The sequence below is a fragment of the Juglans microcarpa x Juglans regia genome, chromosome 3D (assembly GCF_004785595.1).
Source record: "Juglans microcarpa x Juglans regia isolate MS1-56 chromosome 3D, Jm3101_v1.0, whole genome shotgun sequence".
Lineage (NCBI taxonomy): Eukaryota > Viridiplantae > Streptophyta > Magnoliopsida > Fagales > Juglandaceae > Juglans > Juglans microcarpa x Juglans regia.
The window spans coordinates 1,198,930-1,216,202 of NC_054598.1; the positions used below are offsets into that span (position 1 = coordinate 1,198,930).

The 17,273-nt window shown below is 37.1% G+C and overlaps 3 protein-coding genes across 3 annotated transcripts; all 3 read right to left on the reverse strand.

Moving 5' to 3' along the window:
• Nucleotides 1–94: 94 nt before the first annotated feature.
• LOC121254939 lies at nucleotides 95–16,884 on the reverse strand. Its single transcript, XM_041155180.1, has 2 exons — nucleotides 16,169–16,884; nucleotides 95–130 (listed from the first exon to the last, which is right to left on the reverse strand). The coding sequence occupies exons 1-2, from the start codon at nucleotides 16,829–16,831 to the stop codon at nucleotides 110–112; spliced, it is 684 nt and encodes a 227-aa protein (XP_041011114.1). The 5' UTR covers nucleotides 16,832–16,884; the 3' UTR covers nucleotides 95–109.
• LOC121254940 lies at nucleotides 110–873 on the reverse strand. Its single transcript, XM_041155181.1, has one exon. It carries the CDS (start codon nucleotides 791–793, stop codon nucleotides 110–112), a length of 684 nt encoding a protein of 227 aa, XP_041011115.1. The 5' UTR covers nucleotides 794–873.
• Nucleotides 3,378–4,303, reverse strand: LOC121254938. Its single transcript, XM_041155179.1, has one exon. The coding sequence runs from the start codon at nucleotides 4,267–4,269 to the stop codon at nucleotides 3,526–3,528; it is 744 nt and encodes a 247-aa protein (XP_041011113.1). The 5' UTR covers nucleotides 4,270–4,303; the 3' UTR covers nucleotides 3,378–3,525.
• Nucleotides 16,885–17,273: the final 389 nt, after the last annotated feature.

A 17,273-nucleotide genomic window follows, 5' to 3' on the forward strand; every position in this document is an offset into this window, starting at 1 on the left:
CAATCACCCAAGCACATTTATTAATTCAAACAGTGCGTCCAAATTAATAAATCAGGATACAACAATTTTTATTTAAATTTATTATACATAAGCTTTTAACCAGAAATCTTTAATTTCCATACTTGGCTTTGTAGTCACTCCAGAGCTGATCAACAGACTTGCCAAGTAGATCAACAAAATAATTAGCATTATAGCCACTAATAATTTTCTTATTCAACTCGGCCACAAATCCATTTCTAAGATCATTGCAATAGTCCAAAAATCGAGCTGTAACATCATAGCCTTGGTCCCACTTATCGCCTTGCCCAGGCTGAACCCAGTGGCCCGGTGCGTACCCAGACCTCAACCTCACAAAATCAGCAATTCCTTCGATCAGTCCTCCGGGAGTTTCATTGTTACCGTTCCATTGCCATATGTGTGTCATTTCATGGTAAAGCACTCCGGTGATTTCTCTTTTTAGATCCCCTGTATAGCCATTGATGTATTTGGCGCTAACGTGTATCTCGTTGTTGCTAGCATATGCGACACCATCCATGTCGTCGATGAACAAACTTACTTTCTGCACGTTCTTTTTGTCCGCATCGTTGGTTTGCTGGAAGAGCCTCCATATGAAATCCGTAGTAGAAGCCAATGTTTGCAAGCTGTATTCAGATCCAATATCGTTGTCGAAGCGAACCCCGCCGGGAGTGTTGCTGGCAGTGTTAGTGATGGTGTAGTCGACTGCACCGATGCCTTGAATGGCTGCTAAAATCAGAAGGAAGCTGGAGAGGAAAGGAATGTGGCGAGCGGCCATGGTAATTTGTGCTGTGTGCACCTTGTGCTTTTCTTTTCTTTTCTTTGTTCTAGTTGGTTTTGCACAACAAATGCATTGGTGCTCTGTGATTTATATAGGGAATGCATGGGACTTTTAATTAACGAGCTTACAATGTGGTCCTCGGATAACTTCTTGCGAATTATGAGCATGACAATATTGACACCGACGACCAGTTTATCCCAAAAAAAGGAACATTGACTTTGATGATATTATAGTCAAGTACGATAATTTCTTTTGTTGGCAATATAATTTAAAGTTTTAAGTTAGGCGTTTTGCTTTTGGCTCATTAATTTGTACCGTGGCATTAATCGAACAATATTACTGTTAAGAATATAATCCAACCATATTAAATTATTATTTATCCAGAAATTTGATAAGAGATAAATTTAATTATTTATATTATATTTTTAAAAATTACATCCTCTCAAAGAAACAACAAGGCTGAGTCATTTTTTCTACCTGCCCAAAGAATGTGTGACCGGGTTTGGTGGGTCTAGGTTTGTCTAACTCTTACCCAAAGAATAAAAGAAGGAAAAGGCAAGCGAAACAGTCCTAAAACCAGGGTTTTGTTTTTTTTTAATATTGTAGGGTAGTAGTTCGGAATAGCTAGCATTGAATTATTGACCACAAGATCATCACGATGTCAAACCCATTAGATAATACCCGTCAATCTAATAGCAAACGTAAACGCGGTTAGCCCAATTCAATGCAGCTTCAAAGTTGGAGATCAAGATATTGCATATTTTTTAACTTGCAAATGATCTCATGATCATCCAATTATTATATATACCTGTAATCTCTCTAAATACGTACAACCCCGCAAAGTGTGAGAATAATCAGCCACTTGGAGTGCTTTAATTAGTTTTATTCAAACAATTATTTTGATCGTGTAAAAGGAATAGAAATAAAAACACTTGATTTGATTTGATCCGACTCTACGTTTAAGAGAATGGATGAGATCCCTGCATTTTAATCTTTTCTGTTCTTTAAAAACTCCAAAAAGATAAAAAATCGAGTACTTGTCATAATTCTTTATGATCATTTCATTATTTTGAAAATCATCCATCCAAATTACGAGCTGATCTTATATCAGTCAAACGCGCATCCATGCATTTACACGAATCCAGTGACTAGCAATTGGATATAGAAGTTGAAGTAGTCTAGAAAACCGGCCGTCCACAAACCATAAAACTAATTGTGAAATTATTGATCGACCCAAAGATCAGGACAAAGACTCTACAGTCTGGTTCATATTATGGAATTACTATAATCTAGATTCTAGAGCCTCTGGCGTGTGTTTTGACCTTAATTAACGGTCGAGAGGCCATTAATGCTAAAATTTTCTTATCATCTTGATCTGCAGAAAAAAGAAATTAGAGTAAACTTGTAACTTACGTGAACTAGTCTTTCGTACTAGAACTGCTCACCTCCTGGCCTGCCTTTGCTGATCATCATCCGTGACATGCATGCTAGACTCGGAAGTTGGTGTCCATTTTTCCCTATACGTATTTATAAACCAAGTGAGATCAATGAAGATCAGTACAAACAAAATACTTTGCCGGCCTGCTCTTGTGTATGTTTTTAATCTATAGATGCATCGCTTTGAATGACTAATTTTATCGTACCTCGATTGCTAGCTGAAATGGTTTTGGTATCCAAACTGAGTCGCATTGGTCAATTAAAGATATTTATGAAAATTGAGATGGTTTTGATATCTAAACTGAGTCTTATCAAGGAAAATTTGTGAGTCCATTAAAAGATATTTATAGATTTTCTCTGCTTTTGTTTAAATCTTTTTATTTTCTTTAATTAACTAGTGAAACAAAAACCGAGCTGTATATGTACTAGCAAATCTGTTTACAGAGTGCTGCTGTATGGTGCAAGAGAAAACATTCAAAAAATAAGAGTAAAAACTATACTAATCCTTCATCTGGAAAATTTATTTACCAATATGAATGGAGATAGTGGAGGATAAAGCTTATTAATTTGTTAATCTCGGTGATCAACAAGCCCCTAACCGGCCCCCTTATTTTCATCTTTGGGATATGGGATGAGAGATAAAATTATCATTTCATTTCATCTTATCATTATAATTTTTTCAAACTCTCGCACAAAATATAATAAATAATTCAACTTTTTTAAATTTCAAAACAATAATAATATTTTAAAATAATATTTTAAACTTTCATCTAAAACTAATAATAATTTTAATTTGTAGCTAAAATATTTCTCTAATTTTTATGTGTTATTACGAAAACTTTTCTACAAGAGACCAAAAAAACCAAAAACCGACCCAGCATCCCTTCCCCTGCCAAATTAAAACCATCGACGCCATAGATTGTCCATTACATATGCAAAACGATCGATGCACAGATTTCGTAATTCACACCGTGATATATCATTCAATATTCATATTTATCAGTATTCTAATTCATTCAAAGCTATATATAGGCTTATAGCTCATGGAATATTTGCTGTCACACACACACACACACACACACACACGCATAACAGATGAGCATCAATTTTGTTAATACGACCATGATAAATGATGATGATCAAATAAACATTAATACATATCGGATCATCTTATTCATATTAATTAATATCATTATATCATGATCAGCTAGCTAGCTGTATATAAAAGAAATAAAAAGCTAGCTGTATATATAGCGTGCGTGCGTACGTACGTACGTACTATGGATCGATGTCTAATTTCCTGCATACTTGGCCTTGTACTCACTCCAAAGCTCATCAGCTGACTTCCCCAGAAGATCTACGAAGTATCTATCGTTATAACCAGCTTTCATCATTTTGTTGAGTTCTGCCACAAATCCATTCCTAAGATCATTGCAGTAGTCTAGAAACCGTGCTGTCACCGAGTAGCCCTGGTCCCAATGGTCGCCGCCTCCTGGCTGCACCCAGCCACTATTAGGCACGTAATTAGCCTTCAACCTCACAAAATCCGCTATCCCTTCACTTACGTTGCCAGACCGATCTGTACCATAATCAAGCCATTGCCATACGTGCACCATTTCATGATAAAGCACCCCATTGAAGTCGGTCTTGATCATATCGCCCCTTATGCTTTGGATATAGTCATCACCAACATGAATTTCATAATTTCCATTGCTGATGTTAGTGTAAGCAATTTTGCCCGGTTCCATGTCATCGACGAACAGGGGCACACGCTGGACGCTCTTCCTGTCAGCCTCGTTGCTTTGTTGGAAAATGTTCCAGATGAAGTTGGAGGCGGACTCCATTGTTTGTCTCGTATACTCGACGCCAAGTTGATTATTGAAAGTGACGCCGCCTGGGGTTGTTTCGGCCCGGTTACTGACAATGAACTCCACCGCTTGGGTACTATGCAGGGCGGGTGCTAGGAGTAGAAGAGAGGAAAGAAAGATGAGAGAGAGTTGAGCCGCCATGGTTTCAGCTATTATGTATTTGGGCATACGATTGAGGTGCCTTCCAATTATGTTCTTGGTCTAGTACTGCTTATATATTATAGGGTTGGCCGATCGATGATCATTTGGTTCCGTACTTAATTTACTAGTTATAAATTTCAACAATAATGTTCATTTTTCTCCGGCATAGACTGACCGTAGCCTTGTGATATTTAGTTATTACTTTGAATTTTTATTGGACGTTACAACTTGGAAGCTCCGCGCGCGGAAGCTACATCCATGCAGACTAGTTAGTATGACTTGTCCTCGTTATGACGTTTACGTTTTTTTTTTTTTTTTTTTTTTAAATCAAGTAGTTAGTAATTTATCACAATCAACAATTAAATTTAAGGCTAGTTTGTTTTCAGAAATGAGAGGAAAATTAAAAAGTTGAATAAAATATTGTTAAAATATATTTGTTAATATTATTTTTATTTTAGAATTTAAAAAAGTTAAATTATTTATTTTATTTTGTGTGGAGATTTGAAAAAGTTGTAATGATAAAATGAGATGAGATGAGATGTTTCTTGAAAACAAACGAAGCCATATTGCTGGTACACAAAAATTATAAAGATAATAAAAGAATAAATATTATTACTGATGTCAATTTTTATTAATAAAGATATTTGCACCTTTAAAACTATACTAAAATCGGTTCTGAAGGTATTTTTCAAATTATTCATAAATTTTAATTCATAAATTTTATCATTATTCATAAATTATCTCAATTCATCTCTCAATTCAAAGAAACCGATAGAAATTGGGTTGTGAACATTTTGTCCGTGACAGGAGTCACAGGACAATACGATTCAGTTGTTGAAATCTTCACATCTCGATGGAGATTTTAGTGGCTACTGTTTGAAAAACTCTAAACGCAAGGCTTACGCAACACTTTAAAAACTCTAAATGATACGTAGCATCTCGTATTTAATTTTTAAAAAAAAAATTACAACAATTACGTACTCTTCCTGCAAATATCATTTCTCTTTCATTGTTATTAAGATATTATCTTATTCCATATTATCCAAACGAAGCCTGCTCTTAAATAGTTACGTCTTCGGTCTTAAATAGTCAAGCCATCGTTAAAGTTGAACGGCTGCGTCTTTTAGCTGACCCAGACTTGCCGTGTCGAACTGTCGCAGCTCGCAGCTTCTAGAATTGCAAATAATATTGTCTGGTTACACGATTTGGTAATATATGATAATTTGGAAAAAAAAAAAAAAAAACTCATCAAAAATGAACCAGACTGATAATTTGAATTAGAAGTACTTCAAAGGTTACAGCTTGTACACGACCTCTTCGGAGAACATTAACATGATTAAGATTGGACCCCAAAATATTTTTATTGTGGTTGCTGACTACTATTCATGTACAATTAAGGGCTCGTTTGTTTTCAGAGATAAGATAAGATGAGTTGAGATTAAAGTTAAAAAATTAAATAATATTATTTTTATTTTAAGATTTGAAAAAGTTGAATTGTTTATTTTATTTTATGTAGAGATTTGAAAAAGTTGTAATTATGAAATGAGGTGAGATGAGATGAGATATTTCCTGAAAACAAACGAAACCTAAATTATTTTGGTGGAGTGGTGGGAAGAGTAACCTTTGGCAGCATGACATGCTTGGAGTTTTTTTTTTCTTAATTTCTTTGTTGTTTTTCTTTTTAATAAAAAAAAGATTGGCATGAATAGATCCTCAACTATATATATATATATATAGCTGGTCATTTAGTGTGTGTAAGTAAGTACAAAGAGATAATTAGGCTGAAACTTTTAAGATGCGTAGTGTTAAGAGTTAGATAATTGAGAATTCTGGTTCAAAGTGATACCAGATGATGAGTGTGTATTATATATTTATAGGACTTCACAAGACAAGATATATACAAGTGCAATACAGAAAGAGATAAGCCTGATACAAAGTAATTCAAATATACAACTAAGTTTATCTATTATCTATATCTTCGGAATCAATAGATTGGATAGACTTGATCTGTTGAGTTTGAATATCATGGTTAACAGCCCCTGCAAGCCAATGGTGAGAGATCGAACCATGAGCTTGTCACGTAACAAACTAAATCTGGATGAAGTTAAGCCTTTTGTGAAGATATCTGACGGTTGGGAAGTAGTGGAGATCTATCTTGCAATGATGTCACGGTTGAAAATCTTCTCTCGTATAAAGTGGTAGTCCACCTCTATGTGTTTTGTCCTTGCATGAAAGACAGGGTTGGAGGAAAGTGAGAGTGCACTTATGTTGTCTACCCAGAGACATTGAGGTGAATGAAGAGGAAGACCAAGCTCTTTGAAGAGCATTTGAACCCAGTAGAGTTCAGTAACAGCAAGTGCTATGGACATGTATTCAGTCTCCGTGCTGGATCTAGCAATCACTGGTTGTTTCTTGGTTGTCCAAGAAATGAGGCATGGACCTACAAAGATGTAGTATCCGGTAGTGGATTTACGATCATCTGGGCTTCCTGCCCAATTTGAGTCACAGAAGCCATGAAGAGCTAAAGATCATTTGCTGTAATGGAGACCAAAGTCAAGTATACCCTTTAGATATCGAAGGACTCTCTTGGTTGCAGTGAGATGGACAGAGGTGGGGCAGTGTAGAAACTGGCATAACTGGTTGACACTATAAGCAATATCCAGTCGAGTTAAAGTGCAGTATTGCAAAGCTCCAACAATATGGCGATAGACTGAAGGATCAGGAAGTGGATCACTAGTATGCTTGGATAATTTTTCACCTGAGGTGCATGGTGTTGCTACTGGCTTAGCACCAACCATGTTGGTGTCATGAAGGAGGTCCAAGATGTACTTGCCTTGATGCATATGAAGAGAATCTAGTTTCTGTGAACCTGAATACCTAGAAAGTATGATAGTGCTCCCAAATCTTTAACTGCAAACTCGGTGCTGAGTTGATGTAGAAGAGCTGAAACTACAGCAGTAGAATTGCTAATAACCAAAATATCATCAACATATATTAATATGAATATGGTAATAGAGGGTCTATAGAGATAAAATAAAGAGGTGTCAACATTAGAGCCAGTAAAACCAAGTTCAAGTAGACATTGTGAAAGGTGATGGAACCAAGCTCAAGGAGCTTGTTTCAAGCCATAAAGAGACTTTTGTAGCTTGCATACAGGAGTGGGATATTGGCTGTCCTCAAACCCCTTGGGTTGTTCCATATATACTTCCTCTTATAGGTAGCCAAATAAGAAGGCATTAGAAATGTCTAGCTGTTGGATTACCCAGTTATGATGAACTACCAAAGCAAGCACAAGCCTAATTATAGCAGGTTTTATAACAAGACTGAAGGTATCATGAAAGTCAACTCCATATTCTTGATCAAAGCCTTTAGCCACTAAAGGTCTCATGAAAGTCAATTCCATATCAAGATCCAAGTCTTATTTTGAAGAAGGGCATTGAATTCATGTTGCATAGCTGCCTGCCAATTAGCATTCTTAGATGCTTGTTGGTAAGTGCGTGGTTCATTTGGAAGAAGGGTGGATGAGAGGGCTGAGATAGGGTGTTTTGAGGAGTAATAGAGATGATAGTCAGGGAATTGTTTGGGTTTGAGAGAGTTGGTCTGCTATCCTGTAATGATTTGTAGAGGTGGGAAAGGAGTGAGGGAATTGGATAATAGTTCAGATGGTTGTAGAGATGGAAAGGGAAGGGGAGAGGAGAGGTTGTTGTTTGGGAAAGGTAAGGTTGGGGAGGGAGACTCAATCTGAGTGGGAGCTGCAAAAATAGTATTAGTATGAGAGGAGAACGGAGGAGAATCTAAGGGTAGTGAAGAGACATACCTGTTGTGATGGGAGCAGCAGAGTCCAATGAAGTGTCCTCCAAGGCTTGAGTGGTAGTAGGCAAGGGAGTAGAAAATATGAGAGGGGCAGCTGGAGTGGTATTATTAAGAAAAGATGTAGGTTGTATATGGGCAGCAGGAAACTTGGTTTCATCAAACACTACATGGCGAGAAATGTATATTCGACCAGTTTGAATATCAAGACATCTATAACCTTTATGGTTTGCAGCATATCCAAGAAAGATACATTACTTACTTCTAAAGGACAGTTTATGAGAAGAGTATGGTCGAAGGAGTGGGAAGCAGGCACAGCCAAATGTTTTGAGGAGTGAGTAATCAGGTTGTTTTTGAAAAAGGCAGAAGTAAGGGAAAGCATTATGAAGGACAGATGTAGGCATTCGATTAACAATGTAAGTTGCTGTCAAAAAGGCATCAACCCAATGTTCAGAGGGTAAATGAGATTGAGCTAGGAGAGTTAGGCTAGTTTCTGTGAGATGTCTATGTTTTCTTTCAGATATTCCATTTCGCTTAGAGGTATGTGGGCATGTGAGGCGATGGAGGATGCCATGGGTATCTAAGAATGTTTTAAAGGCATGAGAGAGATATTCTCCAACATTGTCTATTTGAAGTTGCTTAATTTTATAAGAGAAGAGATTCTCAACCAGGCATTTAAATTTGATGAAACAAAGTGCAACATCTGATTTCTGTTTAAGAGGGAACATCCATGAAAATCGAGAAAAATCATCAACAAATAAAACATAATATTTACAGCCATTGATTGACATTATAGGAGAGGTCCATACATCAGAGTGAATAAGTTCAAGATGATGGCTAGACTTATGGAGGGAATCTGGAAAGGGGAATTTATGGCTTTTTGCCATTTGACAAAATTCACAAACATGATGTAGTTTGTGTGAACCAGAGATAGAAATAAGGGAATCATGAGTGAGGTGGCAGATAGTAGACTCTGAAGGATGGCCTAGTTTGGAATGCCAAGTTTGAACAGGTGTTGTAATGCCTAGGAAAGCAATGAATGTAAAACTGAGAGCTGAATGTGGCTTCTTCTTATTGGATTGAATGTGCTGAAGATAAATGGGCCTACTTCACTCGGGCCTTGAAGGAGGACTTTGTTGGTCTGCATGTCCTTCACAACAAAAGAAGAGGCAGTAAGTACAAAATAGCAATTGTTATCTTGACATAGGCACTGAGTAGACAGTATATTAGAGGAAGCATTTTGACAGTGTAAGATGTTGGATAACATAAAGGATTGATTGTTTGTTTTGATGAGAGAGGAACCAGTATGATTAAAAACAAACCTCCACCATTACCAACAGTTACTTGAGTAGGGCCTTGATATGGTTGCTGTTGTAAAGTCAAATTTTCCAATGCAGAGGTGACATGATTATTAGCGCCACTATCAAGGAACCAAGGTTGTTCATCTTCCTACATTACATGTATATGTGCAACCATGGTAGCCAATTGAGAGGGGGTGTCTCCCTTGGTATGAGTAGTCCATTCAATGATAACAATCAAGGGTTTGATGACTTGTTTTGCCACAAATCTGGCAAGGAAGTCGATTATTAGAGAAGAATTGACTAGTGTTGGAGTTTTTACCTGTTGACTGGGCAGCAGAAGATGTAGCAATGGACTGTCAAAGACCATTGAATGGTTTGCTAGTATGAAACTGTCTGGGTTTTTTGTTATGGAAAGGAGGCTTAGATTTGTGAGAGAATAAGGCCATTTGGCTGGTTTCTGGTGGGACAAGTTTCTGTTGAGTGTCAAGAAGTTGCTCATAATTGAGGAGTTTTGTTTGAAAATCTTCAAATGTAATGGAAGACTCACGGGTGGCAAAGCTGAGGGAGGTGATAAAGGGGTGATATGATGGATTAAACCCCCAACAACATAGGAAATCAGATCTTCCTCATCAACTGGTTTACCTACAGTAGTAAGTTGGTCAGACCAGCTTTTGGCATTGAGGAGATAGTCAGTGCATGACTTGTTGCATTGGTTCAATGTTTGGAGTTGTCTTTTAAGGTGAGAAATTCTGGATCGAGAATGAGGTGCAAATCTGGTTGCCAAGGTGGTCCTGACTTGACGAGATGTATTTTGTCCATAAATAGTAGACAAAACCTTCTCTGTAAGGTGGCATTTATCCATGCCAAAATGAATTGATCCTTCTTCTGCCATAACAAATAATCAGTGTTAATGGCAGAAGTTGGTTTGCCTTCATTATCAGGGACAAACTGTGAGGGACATGGCTCAGAGCCATCCACAATACTCATTAGATCATGGCTACGCAGCACAGGTACAAACTGAGTAGTCCAATAGAGATAATTGCCTCCATCTAACTTAACAGAGACTAAGGAAGTGATGTTTGGAATGGTGAATGTAGCAGCGGAGACGTGTGGGGGGGGGGCCATAAGGATCTAAGTGGTGTAAGCCAATAAGGGCGCTGGTACCAAGTTAGATAATTGAGAATTCTGGTTCAAAGTGATACCAGATGATGAGTGTGTATCATATATTTATAGAACTTCACAAGATAAGATATATACAAGTGCAAAACAGAAAGATATAAGCTTGATATAAAGTAATTCAAATATACAACTAAGTTTATCTATTATCTATATTTTCGGAATCAATAGATTGGATAGACTTGACCTGTTGAGTTTGAATATCATGGTTAACATTAAGTACACATTAATTATTACAATTTAGCTAACCCATAATTCTTCTTGGCACGGAACATTAATATCTGCAGGTAATGGGCATGGACATTTTGACCATTTTTTTTGGAGTTCAGAATTAGTACGTTGTTGGTCCGATCGAGATTATTAATTTTCGAACAGCTTAAAATAATAGTAAGAAAACTGCCATAAGTACAATTCTCAGACGTTGCCCAACGTACGCGACTCATTTCCGAGTCTTGACAGTATACGCGTGCGACTTCATCCATTAATATAGTCATCGATAAACAATTAAGCTCAGTTTTTATATTGTCTACACTGATCATGTTTTGCTAGAAGATATCCTTATAACGGCTGTGGATGAAGGCTCTAATGGGTCTAAGGATGGCCGCTGCCGGAGGAACTTAAGCACCATCAAAAACTAGAATGGCTGAGAAGTTTTTTTAATTTCATTCACAATGAACTTGAAATAAATTTCATCATCAATGATCTTATAAGATTGTCGGAAAGGAATTATCCATCTCCAATAAAGGTTGCGGTACAGCAAAAACAAGGTCCGCAAATGACTAAGGATGTCCTGCCGGAGGCGGCAAGACATTGACGGCACCATGCAACCTATGTGAAGCCCTAGCAGTAAAGAGGAGAAGAAAAAAACCCTAGCAAAGCTAAAACATTATTTTTGGAAAGTTGAAAACCAAAGTTTGTTAACATTGAAGGCATTGTGCATAGCTTAATTTTTTTTCCGCAAAAAGTTTGTGGATTACAATCCTTGCTGGTGAATTGGTGATATGCCGTACGTCAACTTGATGCAGACTATTCTTCTACCTATAAATCCAAAAGATGAAATAGCAATTGGGTTGTGGAAAATTTGTCCATGACTAGACTATATGATTCAGTTGTTGAAATCTTCACATCTGGATGGTCCATGGAGACTTTAGTGGCTACTGTTTATATTCAATATGAACACGTAGAATATTATAAGAATTAGCCTCCGTCTAGATTGTAAGATGTTCTCCTTTTATATCATCATATCTGATCTCAATAGTTAAACAATATAAATATAAATATTTTTTAATTTTAAAATTTTAACTTTTTAATTCAATCATGAATAATGATAGGGTTACTACCTACTACTACTCATTTATTACTTAATTTGTATTTAATTTGTATTTAATTTTTTATTTTACTTAATGATTAAGGAAGTGAGTATTAGTAAAGTTATATATTTTTTTAATTTTTTGTTAATGATTAAGAATGTTAAAAAAATATTTAAAATAAAATGATAAAAAAAAAAAAACTTGAAATCTACTCGAATAGTGAATGGGTAGCCCCATCACTACCTTTCAATCATTACCTAATCATTACATTCTTTTTAAATTTTTTTTAAAAAATAATATTAAAAATTTATAGTTTAATAATATTTAAATTTATAATTTTTTTTATTTAATTTTTTTTATCTCATTTCTTAAATTTTATAAAATATTTTAACTTAAACTTCACTGCTATTTTACAGATCTCATTATTCAAAGTAAGCCTAGTCTTAAGTAAAATGCTGAATGCAACCGGCTTGGGGGAACCAGTGCGTAACCGTGTCCTAGCTGGAGGCTTAATGAAATGGTTCGTTTCATTTCAAATAATGGAATGATTCGTTTTGTTTCTGTGATGACAATTCCCCGTAGTCCAGATGCAGAGTTTTCTCCCACGAAGCGTTTCCCTCCCTCCTTCCCCTTCTCCTTCTCGTTCTAATCTCTTCGTATCCTTCCTCCTCTGAAACTGATCATCTCCATCTCCATCTTCGTCTCCTCTGATCTACTCCATCTCCGCGTCTCCTCTGAGCTTCTGGATCTCTGCATCTCCTCTGATCCTCTGAGTTTCCTCATCAAGATCTATTTTTGTCTCCTCAAGTTTTGCAAGTCTGTTTCCTCTTCATGCCACAAAGCCTTATTTTCCCCATTTGCCGAATCTTCTCCTTCTCGAAGACCCACGTTGATGAAGACTTGACTATTGTGGCTCACAGGGAAAAGAAAAAAAAAAACCACACTAGCACAGCCTCCACGGACAGCCTAGTACCACCCGTCTCCGCTCACTCCCCAACCATCCCCTGTTTTCATAACTAAGAACAGAGTAAGTTGAACATGTACTAAACACTTTCCCTTAGCCACGCACGGCCACAACCTGGAGGATGCACCACTTCAGAGCCTTATTTTTATGTCCCGCAACGAAGGAGGATGAAGTGTACATGGAACTGGAACAACCTACCTTCTTAACCCCTAGTGACACTGCCACCATGCAAATAACCATCACATGGCCATTGCATGTAGGCCACTGATGCAGCCAGCCATGGGATTTCACGCCGCCACGAAAGCCCAGCCCTCATCCACCCTTCTTGGCTGTCTTCTTGTGCCATGCCGCCGTGCTCACCACCGTCGATCACTGCCGAGCTCACTGTCCCATCGCGCCTCTCATCCTCTCTCGGTGAGTGGTGAGTATGTCTCCTTCCCATTTACCTCTGGACGCACGCACTTGTGCAAAATTTTGAAGGAGATGAAGCTCAGGGGAGAAGATGAAGCTCCAAACAAGATGAGATTTTCGGGACAAGATGAGTCGAAGACGAAGCTCGGTCGGGAGAAGAAAACTCGAAGACGATGCTCGGGAATGAGATATTCATTTCGGTTCCCGCTTTTTGCTTCTTCTTTTTTTGCTTCTTTTTACTTCCCCTCCATTTTTCCTTGCATATTTCACTCACTCGGTTTTTTTTTAATATAATTATCAGCTGACGTGGCAGTTCCGCGCTGGCGATTGCATATAGAAGAATTGCTGGTCTCAAATAGTCACATCTTCGGTCTTAGTCAAGCCATCGTTAGAGTTGACCAGCTTCGTCTTTTAGCTAACCCAGACTTGCCGTGTCGAACTATTGCAACTCGCAGCTTCTAGAATTGCAAGTAATATCGTCTGGTAATAAATTTGAGGATAAGCTTACAACCTACTATTATCTATTTAATATTTTATAATGTATTTAAAAATTTTATTTTTTCTATTATTTTATTTTTTTAAGTATTTTTTTAACATCTTTAATCATTAAAAAAATTAAAAAATATACAAATTTATTGATAGTCACTTCCTTAATCATTAAATAAAAATAAATAATTTTAAATTTTAAAAAAATAAAAAGAATAGTAAATCTATCATTATCCTAAATTTTAGCCAGGACGGACGACACGATTTGGTTTTGCTGGTGTGTGTGTGTATATATATATATATATATATATATATATACACATACATATATATATATATGATATTTTGGAAAAAAAAAAGAAAAAAAAAACTCGACAAAATTAAACCAGATTACGCGCCTCTTAGAAGTACTTCAAAGGTTACAGCTTGTAAATAACCTCTTTAGAGAACTACACAATTAAGATTGGACCCTAAAATATTTTCAAAAATTCTAGGGACAACCGAGATGAGTCCCCGCCGCGGCATCTGCTGACTGCCACGTCAGTCCAATAATATTAAAAAAATGACAGAAATGAGGGAAAACCAAAAACGAAATCTGCGGCTGGGTTGGATGCATTAGAGCGAAACCAGACTTTTTTTCTTTGCCCAGACTTTTCTTCTTTCTCTCTCAAGAATTGCATAACTTGCTGCTAGTCCAACAAAACTCTCTCTCAATTTCTCTCTTTTATGGTTTATTGGCAGTTGAACGATGTTTTTTTTTTTTTTTTTTTCAGAATCTGCAAGATCACAAATAGAGGATATTATTAAAAAAAAAATAGGCGAAGAAAATTAGTAGAAGAAAGACAACACTGCAACAAGTTTAGACTCAAGATTCAACCAGACCCTAAAAAATGTTCAAGGGTTTGGATCCTTAATTCCTAAAGTTCTTATTTCCCATTTCTTAATTATTTTTGCTTGGGAGAAAATCTCTTGATCTCTCATGGAGATGCTTGCAAAGGTCCTCGATGGAGCTATTGCAATCTGGATCTTTTTTGAATTGCTTGAATATCACTACTTACTCTTGTATGTCATGTACTGATTCTAGCTCTTGCAATGTTGTTCCTGTGCTCCAATGCTCATACCTTTATAAAAAAGACTCCACCCCAAATCCCAAAAGTTCATCTTCTCGAGGAGCCATTCTTGCAAGTTGCTGCTATTCTGAGAATTGAAATTAACAGAGCCATTCCACCCCAAATCTCATTGTCATTGCTGACTTTTGGATTCTTTCAATTGTGGGTTATTTTTATGTTTTTGGTATAAATCGGCAAGGAAATTTGTGTAATTTATACGATCTGTGCATTTGGGTTGGGTGGGTTTGTTATGCTCTGTTCCGTTTGAATTTTGGAAAAATTTGGGTAAGCATCTGGACTGAGATTTAGATTGTGGGATTAAAAGTTATCATGATTTGTGTGTGTTCGTGCGTTCGTGGAGAAGACACAAGCTGACTATGGAGAAGACGATAGGAGCTTCGTCGGCTGTGGCTTTGTGAGGTGGTGACTTTAATGGAGAAGAAGAAGACGATGGGGATGGGGCTTTTGATGGGGAGAAGACGATAGGGATGGCTTCTGACGTCGTGGAGATGGCGGTTTTGATGGGGAGAAGACGAAAGGTTTCAGTGGAACTTAGATGAAGGGCTTCGATGGGGGCAGAGTCTTAGACTACTCTTCTCAAATTAGAACAACGTCGTTTCTCATACTGCCACGTCCGATCGCGATGACACGTGGGTGCCGCAGCTCGATTGCAAGCAGAATTTTTCAAATACTTTTATTGTGGTTGCTGACTGCTATTCAAGTACCAATAATAGTATTATTCAAAAAAGAAAAGTACCAATAATAGTAAACTTTGGCATAATGACATGTATTTTTTGGCAATATATATAGCTGGTCATTATAGTGTCTGTACGTAAGTACAAAGAGATAATTAGGCTGAAACATTTAAGATATGTAGTGTACACATATGCAGTACTACGTCATTAATTACAATTTAGCTAACCCATAATTCGATCTTCTTGGCACGGAACATTAATATATGCAGGCATGCATGCATGCATGGACATTTTGACCAATTCTGTTTTTTTTTTTTTTTTTTTTGTTGGAATTTGAAGTTTGAACTAAAACTCATTGATGAAAAAGGAGTTCTGGCTCCGGTCGAAGCTTTACATCGGGAAAGCGACAATATCCCTTTTATGGAGTTCCTTTTGAATGATTTGAACATAAACGGAGTACAAAGTGAAGCCTATACGGATGCTCTGAATCTAGCGGGGCAGGTCCCCATCCCCAGCCCACTTGGATGAGTTGAAAAAAACCAGAAAGAAATGCGAAGAAGAAGGCATGATAATTAACAATAAGCTGCTAAAACACTTTTATTTATCCTATTACATACTTTATGTTGACGAGGCAGTACACAGCATTTCCAATATACTTGGCTTGGTAGTCACTCCATAGCATATCAACAGACTTGCCGAGCAGATCGACAAAATAATTAGCATTATAACCACTCCTCATTTTCTTATTCAAATCAGCCACAAATCCATTTCTAAGACTATTGCAATAATCTAAAAACCTAGCCGTAACATCGTAGCCTTGGTCCCATCTATCACCTTCTCCAGGCTGCACCCAGTAGCTTGGCACGTACCCTGCCTTCAACCTCACAAAATCAGCAATTCCTTCAATTAATCCTCCCGGAGCCTGCCCGTTACCATTCCATTGCCATATATGAGTCATTTCGTGGTAAAGCACTCCGGTGATTTCATTTTTCACATTGCCCGAATAGCCATTGATGTATCTCGCACTAACGTGGATCTCGTTGTTGCTAGTATATGCGACTCCATCCATGTCATCGATAAACAAGGTCACTTTGTGCACGTTCTTTCTGTCTGCTACAGTATTGTTCTGCTGGAAAATTCCAAATATGAAATTTGTAGCAGAAGCCAATGTTTGCCCACTGTACACAGATCCAATATCATTATTGAAGCGAGTCCCGCCAGGAGTGTTCCCAGCAGTATTTGTGACTTTGTAGTACTCAACCGCATAGATGCCTTCAATGGCTGCTAGGATCACTAGAAAAGAGAGGAAGAAAATGTGGTGAGCCATGGCTATCTTGTGCTTTGCTTTTCTTTAATTTGTTTCGGTTGTTTTGTGCAATAGACCAGTACGGAGCGGGTCTCCGATTTATATAGGGAATGAGATTTTTCAGCAGGTTGCATGGTGGTCCTCGAACTAATTGCAAATTAGCAGGGGCATTTAGCTAGCCATATTGGTGAATACAGATACAATAACGCTTTCATAATGGAATACTTAACTTATCATAATGGAATAAAAGTAAAAAGTTGTACTGTATATATATATTTTTTCCATTACACAGAAAGAGTACCCCTTCCATTTTAAATAAATGATAGTCACTTATTTTCCTTTTTTTATGACGTTCTTTCCTTGCCTTAAATATCCAAAAAACTAGGAATTAAGTAACTTCGTACATCTTTTTTTTTTTTTCCTTTTCGGATCAGGATCTTCATTACCCTAAAAAAAGTAATCT